Source organism: Mobula birostris, chromosome 6 (assembly GCF_030028105.1).
Source record: "Mobula birostris isolate sMobBir1 chromosome 6, sMobBir1.hap1, whole genome shotgun sequence".
Taxonomy (NCBI): Eukaryota; Metazoa; Chordata; class Chondrichthyes; order Myliobatiformes; family Myliobatidae; genus Mobula; species Mobula birostris.
The window spans coordinates 51,550,693-51,568,608 of NC_092375.1; the positions used below are offsets into that span (position 1 = coordinate 51,550,693).

The following is a 17,916-nucleotide window of genomic DNA, read 5'->3' on the forward strand; positions in this document are numbered from 1 at the left end:
TGGGCTTTTTAGGATCTGTCTCACTTTGTGTCCTTCCTTGTGCCCTCATCGTGGCTAGAATATCAAGAGCAAGGATGTGATGCTGAGGCTTTATAAGGCGATGGTCAGACTGCACTTGGAGTATTGTGGGCAGTTTTGGGCCCCTTATCTAAGCAAAGATATACAGGGATTGGAGAGGATCCATAAGAAGTTCATGAGAGTATTCCCAGGAATGAAAGGATTAATGTTTACATGTCTCTGAGCATGTACTCTGGAGTTTAGACGAATAAGACGGGATCTCACTGAAACCTATTGAATAGTGAAAGGCCTAGATAGAGTGGATATGGAGAGGATGTTTCCTGTAATGAAGGAGTCTAGAATCAGAGGGCAGAGCCTCAGAACAGAGCGACATCGATTTAGAACAGAAATGAGGAGGAATTTATTTAGCCGGAAGGGAGTGAATCAGTGGAATTCTTATCCATAGAAGGCTATGGAGGCCAAGTCATGAAGTATGTTTCAAGTGGATGTTGAGAGATTCTTGATTAGTTAGGATGTCAGTGGTTATACAGAGAAGACAGGAGGATGGAGTTGAAAGGAATAATATATTTGCCATAATGGAATGAATGGCAGAACAGACTTGCTGGGCTGAATGGCCTAGTACTGCTTCTATGTCTTCTGATTTTATGAGCTTGCCGAGGAGTGGGATAATCTGGTGTGCTATTTTCTTTTTTGTCACGATGCTTTCAATTAAGATGCTAAACTTGCTCCAAAACCTTGTCTTTCTGTTTGAAATATATAACTTTTCTCTCATGTAAATCCCCCTTATGCTTTTTAAGATTCTGAACTTTAATCAAAATTCAAAATAAATAGTTAATATGCCGTGCCTTACAGTTTTTCACCTCTTTCATCTCAAAATTATGATCTAAAGCCAAATTCAGTGGAAATTGTTGACTATCTGGTATGGTGTAATGATAATGCATGTGTTGAAAAATAGTTGAAAGTAAGAGTCTTGAAGTCATTGTTCTGAGTGATAGTATAAATTTAAAATTTGACAAAATAAAATACTGATTATGTTGGAGAACTAAAAATGTGATTACTTTCATTGAATGCTAAGGAAATCTGGAAAAAAATAATTTTCATCAGTTTTTGACGATGCTCAACAATGGTTTCCCTGTATTTCCACACTGAATCTTATTAATGCAACAGCTTTTAACACATTTGCAACATGATTTAAAAATATATTTTCTTATTGCAGTAGCTGGGGAGATTACTTACTAGATGTGATTCCTTGGCTAGTGTATGATTCGATGAAAGAAAATCTTGAGTTGTCCAGAGGCCTACCTAGGCAATATCTTATGGTAATAATCTTTAATTATGTTTCGCTTTTAATATCTTTATTTTTCTTATCTATTTGCATATTGAGAACGTGGGCATTAAAACAATATCCTGCTTTCAATACTTCTTAGTATTCTGTAATATATATTTGAAATACATTTTTACCAATTCAGACTTTCTTTTGATTGGTTTACCATACAATTACGATCGTGATGACATGGTCTTTGTCTTAAAATTTGACTTGGACACAAAGTTGGCTTGAAGATGGTAGCCAAATTTTCTGTGCACAGCTCCTTGCTGCAGTCAAGTCTTGATTCTGCCAAAGGCTATCATTGGGCCTCTGCAAGGTATTTCTTTCAGTTGAGAAACTTCGAAAATCAGATGGTTATCCTATAAAATCGTTTTTCAAGTTGAAGCTTATGGATGGGAGATGACACCTTTACCCACATCCCTTAAGGGAAAGCGTGAAACCTCTGACACCCCAGTAGAGGATCCTAGTTGTGGATCTGGGTGATATACTATTCCTCTCAGATGAAAATAAAGCACAGACGTATTTAGAATTTAAAGGTTGCTATTTCGGCAGATGAAGAGCTGGTACAGTTGTGTGATGATGTATCATGCTAATAACTCTTCCCATTTGTATCAGAATTTTATATTTGAGATTGCATAATAACAAAAGCGTCCTAAATTTATATGTAAGGAATTGAACCAGTTGGATAGAAGACCAAAAGTCAGCAATCTCATTGTGATGACTAGAGCATCTACATACAGTACTTATTGTGAGCTGAAATTTGAAGGATGAGAAGCCTTTTTATATGTTGCAAGATGGTTATGTCTCTGCTGGTACAAATTTTGGAATTTCAATAATGGCTGAACAGTCAATGTTTTTTGACATTATCCCATGAAATTAACAGCAGTTTCCAGATTACATTCAATCACACTTTGATGGAAGTCCAGACTTGCTTTTTGTTTTCCTCCTGCACAAAGGGAACTGTGAGGTAGTGTTCTGCACCAGTAATCTTTAGAAATTATTGGTCTGACGAAAACAATCAATATCTACAAACTGTCTTCACCATAAAAGAACCTCTTCAATGAGGAGTTTAATTCTTTTTATATGAGGTGTTGGTGATTAATTTACAACAACCTGTTTGGCCCTTAAAATAACATATCTGTGGATTGTTACTCCACCGGATAGGTATTTCAAAATTCAAATTTGTGAGATTTTTCCTTTTATTAAAATAAGATTAAATTTTTTTTTTGACTTAACCTAGTGTCTTCAAATCTTTTTCACATTCTGAAGTATTTTAAAACATTAAGTTAATAATTGTGCATTTTTGCTTGCAGAGTTTGCTTTGCCTGTGACAATTTTGCCATGTAGTTGACTCCTGAGATTGCTTGGAGTCATAATCATAGAAAACAGGCCCTTTTGGCCCATATAGTCTGTGCCAAACCCTTTAAACGGTCCCATCAATCTGCACCCTTACCATAGCTCTCCATACCCCTCCCATCCATGTACCTATCCAAACTTCTCTCAAAGGTTGAAATCAAAATCGCATCCACCACTTCCACTGGCAGCTCGTTCCACATTCTTATCACCTATTTAGTGAAGAAGTTTCCCTCATGTTCTCATTAAACATATCATCTTTTCCCCTTAACTCTTGACTTCTAGTTGTAGTCTTACCCAACCTTAGTGGAAAAAGCCTGCTTGTTTTTACCCCATCTATACCCCTCATAATTTTGTACACCTTTATCAAATCTCCCCTCAATCTTCTACATTCTAGGGAATAAATTTTTAACCTATTCAACCTTTCCATATAACTCAAGTCCTCCAGTCCTGGAAACATCCTTGTGAATTTCTCTGTACTCTTCCAATTTTATTTACATCTTTTCTGTAGGTAGGTGACCAGCACTGCACACAGTACTCTAAATTAGGCCTCAACAGCATCTTAGACAACTTCAACATAACATTCCTTCTCCTTTACTCGATACTGTAATCTATGAGGCTTGATGTGCCAAAAGCTTTCTTTATAACCATATACACCCGTGATGCCACTTACAATGAATTGTGAACATGTATTCGCAGATCCCTTTGTTCTACAGCATTCTGCAGTGCCCTAATATTGCTTAATGGCAAAATTTTTCCGAAAAGTCAGAGGCTCCTACAGCTATTCCCTGAGAGCACCTCTTTTGAATAGGAGAAACCTGTAGTGGTATTGCAGCCTGCATATTTGGATTCCTTAATTTGCTGAGGAGTCATGAGTAGAACTGAACACTTCGTGTCTGGATTTCAGGTGTGCTTGGTCTATATTTGGCCTAATTTTGGAACTTGGTGACCCCGTCAGAACTAAGGGATCATTTGCCTGACAAGCTGATGTGAAAGGTTTTAATGCAATATTTAAGAAAGTGCATAGAGTTTTCTAATCTCATGTCCTGCTCACTACTCATCCTTGAAGTAGCAGGATGAAACTAGACTGACTGTTCAGTTGGCACTTTTACTTATTGTGGGACAACTTGTTCTCTCTAAGTTTGTTTTTCTGAAATAAGTGATATCCTTTGAAGTGATTCTGTACCTTTTAAGTATAGAAAAGGAACCATGTGAAGTTAAGAATCTTTCCTGCTTTATGCTTTATAGCAGATGAATTCAGGAGCAAATCCAGTAAAGAAACTGAGTGGATTCCTACGAGGATTGGCGGATCAGATAGAGAATGGAAAAGAAACCAGATCATCAGAAATGAGAAAGGATTTTATTTTAAACAGGTTACCTCCGTATGCAAGCAAGACATTGGGTTGTTTAACACAAGGTGATGATTTCCTTCAACACATGAATAGTTTTCCATCTGTGATTTATTTCAAAAATTTGTAAATACTTGTGGAAAAACTTAAAAACTGAAAAGAATACTTTTTCTCCTCCTTATGCCCCATATGCTTCACATGCATCTGAGATCTTTAAGTATTTTGATAGTAAATGCTCTTAATCATGCATATTGCATAATACAAGATTTATGATAAATAACGTAAATATGTAGAGCTATTTAACTTGGATATGTTAAAATATCCATGATGAGATTGATCCATTTCTCTAGCAAAGCAACTGAAGTGTGGCAGACACAGTGATATATAAGCTTCCGGGATGTATGATGTGATGGTCAGCATTTTCTGTTGATGGCCCACTATCCACAATTTCAAGTAGTGATGACTGTAGCAGTTCATACAGATCTTTGGATTTGGGTGCTAAAATATCACACAAATCGTTCTGTCTTTATCTGCATCTTTGGAAAGTCTGAAATCTTAGCAGATTCATGTGGCCACAATGCCTGTTGCTCAATGATGGAGATGAATTCCCCCCAGATGTTCTTGATGTCATGTCTACTGCAGTGAGCAATAATATATGATCAGTATGAGTTGCTGCCACCTGGAATGATCAGAAGCCAAGAAACACAGGGTGACGGAGGTTTGGAAGGTGCTGAATCATTGTGGGTAGAGCTAAGGAACTGCAAGGGTAAAAAGACCTGATGGGAGTTGTATACAGACCCTCAAACAGTAGAAAGGATGTGGTCTACAAATTACAGCGGGGAATAGAAAATGCATGCCAAAAGGGCAATGTTACAATAGTCCTGGGGGGTTTCAATATGCAGATAGATTGGGAAAATCAGGTTGGTGCTGGATTCCAAGAGAGGGAAATTCTAGACTGCCTAGGAAATGACTTTTTTAGAGCAGCTTGTGGTTGAGTCCACTAGGGGATCAGCTATTCTGGTCTGGGTTTTGCTTAATGAACCAGAATTGATTAGAGAGCTTAAGATAAAAGAACTCTCAGGAGTAAGTGATCGTAATATGATCAAATTCACCGTGAAATTTGAGAAGGAGAAGCTAAAGTCAGATGTATCAGTATTACAGTGAAGTAAAGGGAATTACAAAGTCATGAGAGAGGAGTTGTCCAGAATTGATTGGAAAAGGACACTGCTGGGATGATGGCACAGCAGCAGTGGCTGGAATTTCTGGGAGCAATTTGGAAGGCACAGGATGTATACATTCCAAAGAGGAAGAAATATTCTAAAGGCAAGATGACATAACAAGAGAAGTCAAAACCAACATAAAAGCCAAAGAAAGGGCATATAACAAAGCATAAATTAGTGGGAAGTTAGAGAATTAGGGTGCATTTAAAAATTAACAGAAGGCAATTTAAAAAGTCATTAAGAAGGTAAAGTTGGAATATGAAAATGAACTAGCCAATAATATTAAGGAAGATGCCAAAAGTTTCTTCAGATGCATAAAGTGGAAAAGAGAGGCAAGGGTTGATATTAGCCCAATTGGAAATGATGTTGGCGATGTTGTTGTAGGGGACAATTGGCAGACGAACTGAATAACTATTTTGCATCAGTCTTTACTGTGGAAGATACTAGCAGTATGGTAGAAGTTCCAGGTGTTAGGGGTCATGAAGTGTGTGAAGTTACCATTACTAGAGAGAAGGTTCTTGGGAAACTGAGAGGTCTGAGGTAGATAAGTCAACTGGACCAGATGGTGTACACCCCAGGGTTCTGAAAGCGGTGGTTGAAGAGATTGTGGAGGCATTAGTTATGATCTTGTAAGAATCACTAGATTCTGGAATAGTTCCAGAAGACTGGAAAATTGTAAATGCCACTCCACTTATCAAGAAGGGAGTGAGGCAGAAAAATGGAATTTATGGGTCGATTAGTCTGACCTCAGTGGTTGTGAAGATGTTGTAGTCGATTATTAAGGATGAGGTTGGTGATTTGAATGATGGAATTGATGGCTTTGTTGCAAAGTTTGCAGATGATATGAAGTTAGGTGGAGGGGCAGGTAGTTTTGAGAAAGTAGGGAGGCTACAGAAGGACTTAGACTGATTAGGAGAATAGCAAAGATGTGGCAGATGGAATACAGTGTCAGGAAGTGTATGGTCATGCACTTTGGTAGGAGAAATGAAAGGGTTGACTATTTTTTAAATGGAGAGAAAATACAAAAAACGGAGGCACAAAGGAACTTGGGAGTCCTTGTGCAGGATTCCCTGAAGGTTAATTTGCAAGTTGAGTCTGTAGTGAGGAAGGGAAATGCAATGTTAACATTCAAGAGGAATAGTATAGAAAAGCAAGGATGTAATGTTGAGGCTTTATAAAACACTGGAGAGGGCTCACTTGGAGCATTGTGAGCAGTTTTGGTCTTCTTAAAAAGGAAGTGCAGAAACTGGAGAGGGTTCAAAGGAGGTTCACAAAAATGATTCCAGGATTGAATGGCTTATCACATGAAGAGCATTTGATGGCTCTGGGCTAGTATTCACTCAATGTCAGAAGAATGAGGGGTGATCTAATTGAAACCTATCGAATGGTGAAAGGCCTTGATAGAAAGGATGTGGAGGGGATGATTCCTATGGTGGGAGAGTCTGAGACCTGCTTCAGAATAGAGGAATGTCCTTTTAAAATGGAGATGAGGAGGAATTTCTTTTGCCAAAGTGGTGAATCTGTGGAATTCTTTTGCCACAGGCAGTTGTGGAGGCCAGGTCTGTATGTATATTTTAGGCAGAGATTGATAGATTCTTGATTAGTCAGAGCATGAAGGGACATGGGGAGATCAGGTCTGAGGAAAATTGGATCTGCTATGATAAACTGGTGGGGTCAGATTCAATGGGCCAAATGGCCTAATTCTGCTGCTATATCTTACGGTCTTATGGGCAGTGATTTGTACCTGATCAACAAAACAGTGTAGACACGAGTTCATGACTTACCCCACAGAAAGTGGTATTTTGTCAACCCTAGTTAACAAACCTTAGCCATTAGATGCATTTCTCCTCAGACAGATGGAGCTAGGGACAGAACCTTTGAAAGGCCTAAACTGTTCAAGTATTCCTTTCCCTTCTCCATGCCTCTCTGGTAACTCCTGTTTTCTGTGGAGCCATCTATTTGTTCTGGACTTGCTGGAATGCAGGGTAACCACTCCTGCAGCATGATTTGTTTTTTTTAAGCAGAGGGAAACCTGATCCTGGTGACCCACCCAAATTATATCAGCGGTTTGTAATGAAATTTGATCTGCTCCAATTGTGTCACCAGTACACCTGCAGTTGCTGCAATTCCTCTAGTAATGTAGAGATGGGACATATTCCTTCTGTTAGAGTCTATCATCCCAGGCCCACACGGAATTTTACTTGCGTTATTAGTTTCCCATCTGTGTGCATACTGCCTGTTCATGTATGTGGAAGCTGCTGATTGAGGTTTGATTTTTGTGTGCCATAAGTTATAAAATCAGTAGCACTTGCAGTAAGTCTTTGTAGGTGATTGAATTTTCAGGCGTTGGTCTGTTTAAACCTTGAAGGACGTCATTAGAAAGTATGAGAAAGTAAGTAACGTAAGAAAGGTAAATCCAGAAAATAATTTTGAGTTAAATCAGAAAAGTAGAATAAGTTTGAGGTTGGTAAAAGTAAATTTGCGACTAGTGCTAGTGAACACTTAAAACAAAAAATAAGTATGAAATTCTGGAATTAAGCTTGGAATTTTTAGGAAAAAACTAAAATGACTGAGGGTAAGGCAGGGAATATTGTCTACATGGATTTCAGTAAAAGGTTTAACCAAGTCGCTCCCGTTAGATTGGCCAGAAGATGAAGTCACATGGGATCCATTGGGAGTTAGTAAGTTGGACACAAATCTGGCTTGGTCTGAGGTATGAGGTATTGGGTATTGGAGGAGGAGTGGTCTGCGAGGTCCAGCTGTTTGTAATATATATGAAAGTGTAGCAGGTCTGATTAGTAAGTTTTCAGACAGTACAAAAGCTGGTGGGATTGTGTATAGTGGGGATACATCAGGGTAGAGAGCAGTTGGAAATTTGGTCAGAGATATGGCAGTTTGAGTTTAATTTGGAAGAAGTGATGCATTTTTGAAGGGAAAATGTAAGAGGGAAGTTTACAGTAAGTGGCTGAACTCCTGGATGAACAGAACGATCTTGGGGTGTAACACAAGTGGATAGAGTACAGCATTCTTCCCTGTGTAGTCGGGGCATTGACTATGAAAAGCTGGCAAATCTCATTTCAGCTTGTATAAAACTTTGGCTAGGCCATGCTCTAGGAAGGACGTGAAGCTTCGGAAAGAGTGCAGAAGTGGTTCACCAGAATGTTGCTGTAGGGAGAGACTACTTGAATTGTTTTCTCTAAAGTGTCAAAGGCTGATGGGCGACTTGATAGAAGAATATAAAATCAAGAGAAACATAGGCTAGATAACCAGAGCCTTTTTTTGTTTTGCAGGGTGTAAATGTCAAATACTGGAGGCATGGATTTGATATGAGAGAGGGAAAGTTAAAAGGGGATGTGTGAGGCTATTTTTTTTTTACCTCTGGAAGTCAAAGAATATGAAAAGGGAGGTGGTAGAAGCAGATACAGTAACACTGTTTAAGAGGCATTTAGACAGACACATGAATAGGCAGGGAACGTCCATGTTATATAGAATCAGTTAGGTTGGCATTGTAATTGGCTGAATGGCCTGTTCCTATGCTCTACTGTTCTTTGTCAGAGACAGCAGTGAGGACTTCAATAAATTGAGTAAGTGGCTGTCCTTTAATTGTAGTCCAGAGGAAAAACAACTTACCTATAGCTATCAAATGAAGTATTAACCCATAACCACAGTTTTGATCCAGAACTTTCCTACATTTGAGTTGCTTTAAGCTGTTTCCAGTGGATCAAATTCTGTGTTGCATTTTCTTGGAATATTGAAGTAGAAATTATACAATCATGTACATTTTAAAAAATTATAAGGAATATTAGTTAAATTACATTCTTGTAGCAAAACAAAGCAATATGAAAATATTTCAATCTGCTATCATCTTTATATCATGCTGCCTGTGTGATTTTGTTTTGATGGTGCCATCTCTGCTAGTTGGATATTCTGTGTGTTCAGTTATTTGTGTTTTTTTTCCTCTTCTAGTTGGAAAACTGCCCAAACTTAATGATCAAATCAGATTAAGGTTTAAAGACCATGCCATGATTTTGCTTGAACATGATCAAGAAAGGATGGTTAGTATAGACATTAACAAAAATTGTAATTGTATATCTGTCTCATTTTTTAGTTTAAGGACAAATACAAACATGCCATTCAAGATCACTACTTGTGAATTCCAGTACACGGAGGCAGGATTGCCAGTATTAACTTACCCAGAACCCAGTGATATTAGTTTGACTAATATTTTATCTTTTGAAATTAATTTTGTTAGAAGCAGTGAATTCTTTTCTTGTAAATCTGTTGCTTGTAACTAATATGACTAATGACTGTTAGAAAATTTATGAAGTTGTGCACCAAAGTAATCCAAAAACATGTTTGACAAGTAGACGGGCAAAGAAAAGAGAGTAGCAAGTATAGCAGATACAAAGTAATTGGAAAGGCAACAATAACTTAGAGAACTAAATTATTAAGAAGTGTGAGAAATTCTCTGAATGTATAGGATTTAAATAGTTTTTTGCCTTGCTTTGTGCCTGAACAGCTTGTAATCGATGTCAAAAAGACTGGATAGGCACTTGAGATGAAATGAGTTGAGTATGATGAGTTTAAACAAACTTGGAGTGGATCCAGATAGGACTGGAAAGGAAAGGGGCAGAAGCCAGAATATGAAAGTAGATGAAATACAAGCTTGCAGGTGATAGGTGATACCAGATGAGGGGGAAGGATGGTTGGCGGGAGAGAGAGACTGATGTGAGAAGCTGGAAGCTGATAGGCGCAAGAGGTAAAGGGTTGAAAAAAAGGAAATCTGACAGGAGTGGACAGTGGATTATGAATAAAGGGAAGGGTGCGGTGGGGAACCAAAAGGAGGTGATGTGCAGGTCATGATGATGGCCTTTTCAGCTCTGATGAAGGGTTTTGGTCTGAAATGCGGACTGTTTACTTCCCTGCGTAGATGCTGCCTGACCTGCTGAGTTTCTCTAGCATTTTGTGCATGATGTACAAAAAAAGTGTCAACTGGAAATAATTAATATTTGATGGTCCAAAAATTTAAGTAAAAGTTAGACTTAAAATGAACGATGCTTAGCTGATGTGAAAGCAAATTGTGCAGAAAATACGGAGAGTCTGCTGAGAGATATAGATAGGTTAAGTGAGTGGGCAAGGGTCTTGCAGATGGAGTACAAAGTTGGTAAATGCTAGGTCATCCACTTTGGGAGAAAAAAATGGAAGAGCAGATTATTTAAATGGCAAAAAATTTCAGCATGCTGCTGTGCAGAGGGACTTGGGAGTGCTTGTGCATGAGTTACAGAAGGTTGGTTTGCAGGTGCAACAGGCTATCAAGAAGGCAAATGGGATGTTGGCCTTATTGCTAGAGGAATTGAATTTAAGAGCAGGGAGGTTATGCTGCAACTGTACAGGGTACTGGTGAGGCCTTGTCTGGAGTACTGCATGCAGCTCTGGTCTCCTTACTTGAGGAAGGATATACTGGCTTTGGACGCAGTGCAGAGGAGGTTCATCAGGTTGATTCCAGAGATGTGGGGGTTAGACTATGAAGAGAGATTGAGTTGCCTAGGGCTGTACTTGGTGAAATTCAGAAGAATGAGAGAAGATCTTTTAGAAACATATAAAATTATGAAAGGGGTAGATAAGATAGAGGCAGGAGAGTTGTTTCCACTGGTAGGTGGTACTAGAACTAGGGTTATAGCCTCAAGATTTGGGGGAGTAGATTTAGGATGGAGATGAGAAGGAACTGCTTTTCCCAGAGGGTGGTGAATCTGGAATTCTCTGCCCAATGAAGCAGTGGAGGCTTCTTCAGTAAATATATTTAAGACAAGATTGGATAGATTTTTGCATAGTAGGGGAATTGAGGGTTATGGGGAAAAGGCAGGTAGGTGGAGGTGAGTCCATGGCCAGATCAGGTATGATCTTATTGAATGGTGGAGCAGGCTCGACGGGCCAGATGGCCTACTCCTGCTCCTATTTCTTATGCTCTTATGAAAGAACAGATTGATTAGTAGAATTGCTGTTATAGATGTTAAAAACAGCAGACAAACTGTATAAGGCCAGAATGGTGATGTAACATTAGGGTTTAGGTAGCAAAACATACAGAAATTGATGTGCAATAAAGAAACTACTTAACCTTTGTTTAAACCACAATTTGGGATTGTTTTCATAATAAGAGATTACTAAATAGTGATTTGATAGAAGTGCTTAAAAAGAGATAAGGCAGATTAGTTAAAGTGTGTTTTCAGCGCTTGACGTGTCTAAAAGACCTAGGTATTAGATTAATAGTAAGATGCTTATGGAAAAATGTAGGAGAAAATTTTGCATAAAGGGCTTTAGGTTGTAATACCGATGTTAGTAATAGAAGTAAAGATCACCTTATCACATTCAAACAACTTGGATGACAAGAAAAAAGTGTAAGGAAGGGTTAGGAGAAAAGTAAGGATCATGGAATAAGGATTACTCCAAATATAAAGGGTAAAATTAAACAAGGCTGGTTAGATAATTGTACTTTATGTAATTCTTGTCACTACAGGATGAATCTCGAGAAATGATGGTGTACGTTTATCATTCTCTAAAAAATAGCCGAGAAAGCCACATGATGGGGGCTGAAAACAAAGAAGAAGAATGTTTTCAGGTGAGAACTTTTTTTTCCTGATCTTTCTATTGAGGTGGTAAGATTTTCTTTAGGTGACACAGGTTTAGAAAATGAGTCATGATATGAAGGTAAGCTGCAAGCAGAAGCTGTTCAGCCTCTTCAGTCTATTTGGCCATGCAGTGATATCATTGCCGATGTGGCTAAACTCAATCTGCCTTTGCTCTATATCCTTTTAAGCCTGTAGCTAATTTAATATATTTAATTGATTTAAATCTCTCAATCACCATAGACTAACATCAGGATTTGCATATTCCAAACTTCTATCCCCTTTTTTGTTCAGAATCATTGCTTAACTTCACTTTTGAAAGGTTGGGCTCTAATTTCTTGGTTTTCAACCCTAGTCTTTAAATCCCACATTAATAGAAATAAGCTCTCTCTCAGCTATCAGTTTCCTTGATAACCTAAAATTTTAGTCATATGATCCCTAAGTATCCTAAATTTCCGTAGAACAAAATCCAGTTTGTAAAATCCCACATTGAAATTTAATCTTTGAAATACATGTACCACTCTGGCAAATCTACACTGTACCTACCTCCTAAGAGTCTTTTTTCAAGGTTTTCTATCCAGAATTAAACACTGTGATCCTGATGTGGTTGAATAATGGCCTGTACTGTACTGGGAGATTTACTTGCTAAAGTAAATGGCCTAATAATTTCATTTGCAAAAAGAGTAATTTCTTTGTCATTTAATTGTTGATTGAAGATTGGAATGAAAATTTTTTCTTTTTTTTTAAATTTTGTTTTGGATTTTTGAATTAATATTTTGATAATGTTTGAGTGTTTTTAAATGGTTGCGCATGTCGGTGGGAGTCGACTGTCTCTCAAACAATTTAGGGTTTGGGCCTGCAGGGTACAATTGTAAAGTCCTTGTGTGCACAAGGCTTTTGCTAGTTAGCTGAAAGTTTGATTGCTAGTGGAAAATTGCATCCAGATATTCACGTCAAGTATGAATGGGCTTTGAGGGCAGACAACCAAAGAGCTCTCTAACTTAAATTGCTACCATGCACAAATTTGAGTTCTTATTACCCTCCCATTTTTTTTTGGTTCTTAACTGCTTTGTATTTCTGCCATTTACAAGGATATGAGTTATTTTTGGTATTTCTTTATGCCTTGTCCTTTAGTTTTGTATTGTTTCTTGCCCCATTTGTATGTGTTTCTATTTATTTTCTTTCACTTTCTGAAGTATCGTCGCTTTTTGTTTATTATCACATTGTGGCGACCCACTTTCTGGCACACACGAACCGGCTCAAAACAGCGCGCGCAGGCAGAGGGCTGGCCCCAAAAAGGGCGCCAGGCCATCTTCACCAGCAGGGGGAAAATCCCACACGTGGAAAGGGTCTGGGAATATGCATTCCCCACAGCAGTCCCGCCCCAGGGAGGGCGGGAACAGGAAGGCTTTAAAGCAGGCCGTGAAGTTTGAATAAATCTCTTTCATCGCAACTCTAACTCACCGACTCCGTGTGGTTATTCTAGCACTGTGTGTAGTACACCGCTACAATTGGTGACCCCGACGGCCCAAGCGATATTTGGACCAGAGATGACCAACGCTGCATCTGTTCACGCAGTTTCGTTAAAACTGCCAAGCTTCTGGACGAAGCGACCCCATTTATGGTTCGAACAAGCAGAAGCTCAATTCCACATTCGGCAGATAACCTCGGAGTCCACGCGCTACTACTACGTGCTGAGCTCCCTCGACCAGGAGACAGCTGCACAAGTTGAGGAGTTTATACAGTCGCCCCCGGAGAACGGCAAATACATAGCATTCAAAGCCCTGCTCATAAGGACCTTTGGACTCTCACGGCGCGAACGAGCACGCCGCTTAATGCACCTGGATGGTTTGGGAGACAGACCACCATCAGCATTAATGAACGAAATGCTGGCCCTGGCTGAAGGACACAAACCCTGCCTCATGTTTGAGCAGACGTTCCTAGAGCAACTGCCCGAGGACATACGCCTGCTGCTGTCCGACACAGATTTCAGCGACCCCCGGGAGGTGGTGGCCCGAGCAGATGTGCTGTGGAATGCCAGGAAAGAGAAAGGGGCATCCGTCACACAGATCACCAAGCCACGTACCCAATGACAGACCAGACCAGGCCCAGCAGCAGAGCCCAACGAACAATGGTGTTTCTACCACCAGCGGTGGGGCACAGAGGCCCGCCGCTGCAGACCACCCTGCAAATTCCCAGGAAACGCCAGGGCCAGCCGCCGCTGATGGCTACGGTGGCTGGCCATCAGGACAGCCTCCTGTACGTTTGGGACAAGCAGTCGGGACGCCGCTTTTTGGTCAACACCGGAGCGGAGATCAGCGTCTTACCTCCAACGAGTTATGATACCCGCAACAGAGAACTGGGACCCACCCTGAGGGCCGCAAATGGTAGCACAATACGAACCTACGGTACGGCTACAGTTCAGCTCCAGCCGGTTCACGTGGGACTTCACACTGGCCGCCGTGGCCCAACCACTCCTGGGGGCGGATTTTCTGCGAGCCCACAGCCTGCTGGTCGACCTGCAAGGGAAGCAATTAGTCCATGCCGAGACTTTTCAAACTTTCTCCCTGGGTGAAGCACAGTTGCCAGCCCCACACCTGGACTCCATCACGCTGTCCGTCGACGAATGCACCAGGGTCCTGGCGGATTTCCCATCAGTACTGACACCGCAGTTCACGGCAGCCATGCCCAGACATTGAGTACAGCACCACATCCCGACCCAGGTACCACCCCTCCACGCCCGTGCTCGTAGGCTTCCCCCGGACAAGCTCCGACTGGCGAAGGAGGAGTTCAAGAAGATGGAGGAATTGGGGATCAAACTACAGTCCGACAGCCCATGGGCCTCCCTCCTTCACATGGTGCCCAAGGCAACGGGGGGCTGGAGACCATGCGGTGACTACTGCAGACTGAACGAGGCTACAACGCCAGACCGCTACCCTGTGCCGCACATTCAAGATTTCGCATCAAACCTACACGGCGCAAGGATCTTTTCCAAGGTAGACCTCGTCCAGAGATACCATCAAATCCCGGTACATCCGGACGACATCCCCAAAACAGCACCCATCACCCCGTTCGGACTTTTCGAATTCCTCCGAATGCCGTTTGGTCTAAAGAATGCCGCACAGACTTTCCAGCGGCTAATGGACGCGGTGGGACGCGACCTGGACTTTGCATTCATCTATTTGGACGACATCCTCATAGCAAGCAGTAGTCGTCAGGAGCATCTGTCCCACCTCCACCAGCTCTACTCTCGCCTGAGCGAATTCGGCCTTACAATCAACCCAGCCAAATGCCAGTTCGGACTCGACACCATCGACTTCCTGGGCCACAGGTTTACTAAAGACGGGGCAACCCCGCTGCCCGCCAAGGTAGACGCGGTCCGCAACTTCCCCCGACCCAACACAATCAAAGGCCTGCAGGAATTCGTGGGTATGGTGAATTTCTACCACCGTTTTCTCCTCTCAGCAGCCCGAACCATGCGACCCCTGTTCACTCTAATGTCAGGTACACACACCCGGGGTCACACACTCCCGGGGTCAGACACAGAGAGGAGCTGTGCTGACTGAGCTGGGAGAAATCGAGGCAAAACTACTGGATAAAGTTCGTGGAATACTTTGGAGGTGGCTCTAAAAGTCTCTTGGACAACTGAGTGAGTGACGGCGCTGGTGTGGAAACTCAGTGTGGAGTTTCACTGCCGGTTTGGGCTGGGTTTGTTGGCGGCTGCTAACTGCGTAGCTCCCAGCTGCGGCCGCTGGCACCTCGCCAGGAAGCCGGTTCGCTCCAAAACCGGAGGCAAACGCCGTCGTTCCCCCCCATTGACAGCGGGGCAACGTTCCTCCTCCATTGTTTTCCTGATTTTCGTCCGGTGTTGGTGCCAGAGCATCTGGAAGGACGTTTCGGCCTCTCCCGGCCTGGGTCTCTGCAAGTCCGACGGAGCCTTTCCTGGCGTCGAGCCAGCGAGGAACTGTCGACTGCAAACTTTCCCGGCCAGTTATTCGACTCGTTCCAGGACTTCTAACCGGCACTGCTGTAGGATTCTCGGACTGGAAAGAGCGCCAGCATGCCGGACCGGTCTCCAGGGAGTCGTGGGCCTTCGGGGAGTTACGCAAGGGCGGCTGCCTCCCCGGCCTCGGACAACGCCCTTTTTCGGTCGGTGAAGGTGGAACGTGGGGTGCAATGTATTTTGCGCCCTGGAATGACACTAGAAAAGTGTACGGAGGCAATGGAGGACCTTGTTGGGAAAGGTGGTATTCTGGCCACCGAGAAGGAGTTCGGAAAGGCGGTGTTTTATCTGGCGAATGAAGAGCTAGTGCACCGGGCCCTAAGCAGGGGAGTCACGGTAGACAACATCTTTTTACCTATGGAGCTGGTGACGGCCCCCACGCAACGTATCGTGCTTGGGCATGTTAAGCCTTTCATTCCAAATGAGGACTTGCTACCCCCACTGGCCCGTTTAGGGCAAGTAAGGTTGGAGATCACTGCCATCCGACACAAATTTAAGAGATGCACCCTCCGCACCGTAATCTCTTTCTGGTGTCAGGTATTCATGCAGCTGGAAAGGGAGGTCGATGTTGAGGGCCGGTTTACTGTCCGGCATGAGGGAGTGGATTATCAGGTGTACTGGAGCTCCGAGCGCCCGCGGTGCCATGCGTGCAGGGGGGTGGGGCAATTTCGGAGGGACTGTCCTGCCGCCCGGAACCCGAGGGAGCCCATTTCGGGCACCAGTGCCCCAGCTACCTCTGCCCCTGATCCTACTCCTGCGCGTGTGTCTGCGCCTGCATCTGACCCTGCCCCCGCCCGTGATCCTGCCCCAGCCCCTCACCCTGCCCCTGCCCCTACCCCTACTCCTACGGTTGGGTCGGTCCCTGCTCCTCTCCCTGTGGTTCAGGTGGGGGACGGGGTGGAGTCTGTGTGGAGTAAGAAGGCAAAGGGGAAATCCAAACACAGTAAGAAGCGGGCCTTTGAGGCTGCAGAGCTCACGCCCATTTCGCCTGAAGTGGAGCCTGGGGCTCGGGGAGGTGCGCAAGCAGACGGGGCGATGGAAACAGAGAGCGCCGCCCCATCGGTGAAGCCTGCACCTGTGTGCTCCTCCGGTGTGAAGAGGAGAAGGGAACGTTCCCGCAAGAGGTCAGGGGATGTAGATGCGGAGGAGTCCCAGGAAGGGGTGGGAATCCGGGTAGGGGTTGGTTCTAAACCTGAGTCCCCAGATGTAGCCACCAGTCCTGGGGAAGATGGTGTGGTTGTGCAAAAAGCTTGTGATAGCCCTGTTTGCACAAATGAGGCAGCCCTGGAGGCCTCCACCCAGGACCTACAAGTCAGCGCCTCTCTGGAGGCCAGTGTACCGAATAATGTAAGAGGAGACGAGACAAAGCTCTCTCATTCTCAGCACCAGGCTGCTTGTGAATCCCTTGGACCAAAGGTGCTGGGTTCCCCTCTATGCCTGCCCCCTGGGGAGGGCGTTTTTCTGTGCACGTCGACCCCAGCAATTAATGACTTGCAGGGAGTCCCTGGGGATTGTCCCTCCACTGTCGCAAATGTGGATGAGGCTGATGCGACGGTGGAGCGGGCAGGTAAGAGCGAGGTGCCCGCTGCGCGGTATGGGTCACAAGCGCAGCCATCTTTTGGAACATGCGGGGAGGCCGATGGGGATTCTGTCTGCAGTGACGGGTTGGAGGGGGACTCTTTCGATAGTGAAATAATGGACATCCTCACCCCTCCTGAGAAGTCCCCATTGATACCTGTAGAGGAAATTAAGCATTTTATTCTCACCTCTGAGGGTGCCAAGCACCGGCCTCAACTAGCCTCGCTACGCTGGCCCAGCATGCCGAGGCTGGTGAGGTCCCTGCGAGTCATCCTCGGACGAAAGGGAAAGGGAAAGAGGAATGCGGTGGCGGGGAACGACAGACGGCAACTAAAATCTTTCCTAGGTGACCTAGTAAGGGACATTAGAGGGAGAAGCAGCCTCGCTCCTACGGGGGATGGTGGGTCACAGGGTGTCGCTGGTACCGCTCGAGCCCGGAAGGCAA

At 43.3% G+C, this 17,916-nt stretch overlaps 1 protein-coding gene across 2 annotated transcripts in view; it reads left to right on the forward strand.

Moving 5' to 3' along the window:
- riox2 (ribosomal oxygenase 2) overlaps positions 1-17,916 on the forward strand; it is a 40,297-nt gene that overhangs the window by 15,024 nt on the left and 7,357 nt on the right. For both annotated transcript variants that reach the window (XM_072260494.1, XM_072260493.1), the window contains exons 6-9: positions 1,235-1,337; positions 3,947-4,115; positions 9,234-9,322; positions 11,782-11,883. In XM_072260494.1, coding sequence (XP_072116595.1) covers positions 1,235-1,337; positions 3,947-4,115; positions 9,234-9,322; positions 11,782-11,883 — 463 coding nt within the window. The remainder of the gene's footprint in view (positions 1-1,234; positions 1,338-3,946; positions 4,116-9,233; positions 9,323-11,781; positions 11,884-17,916) is intronic.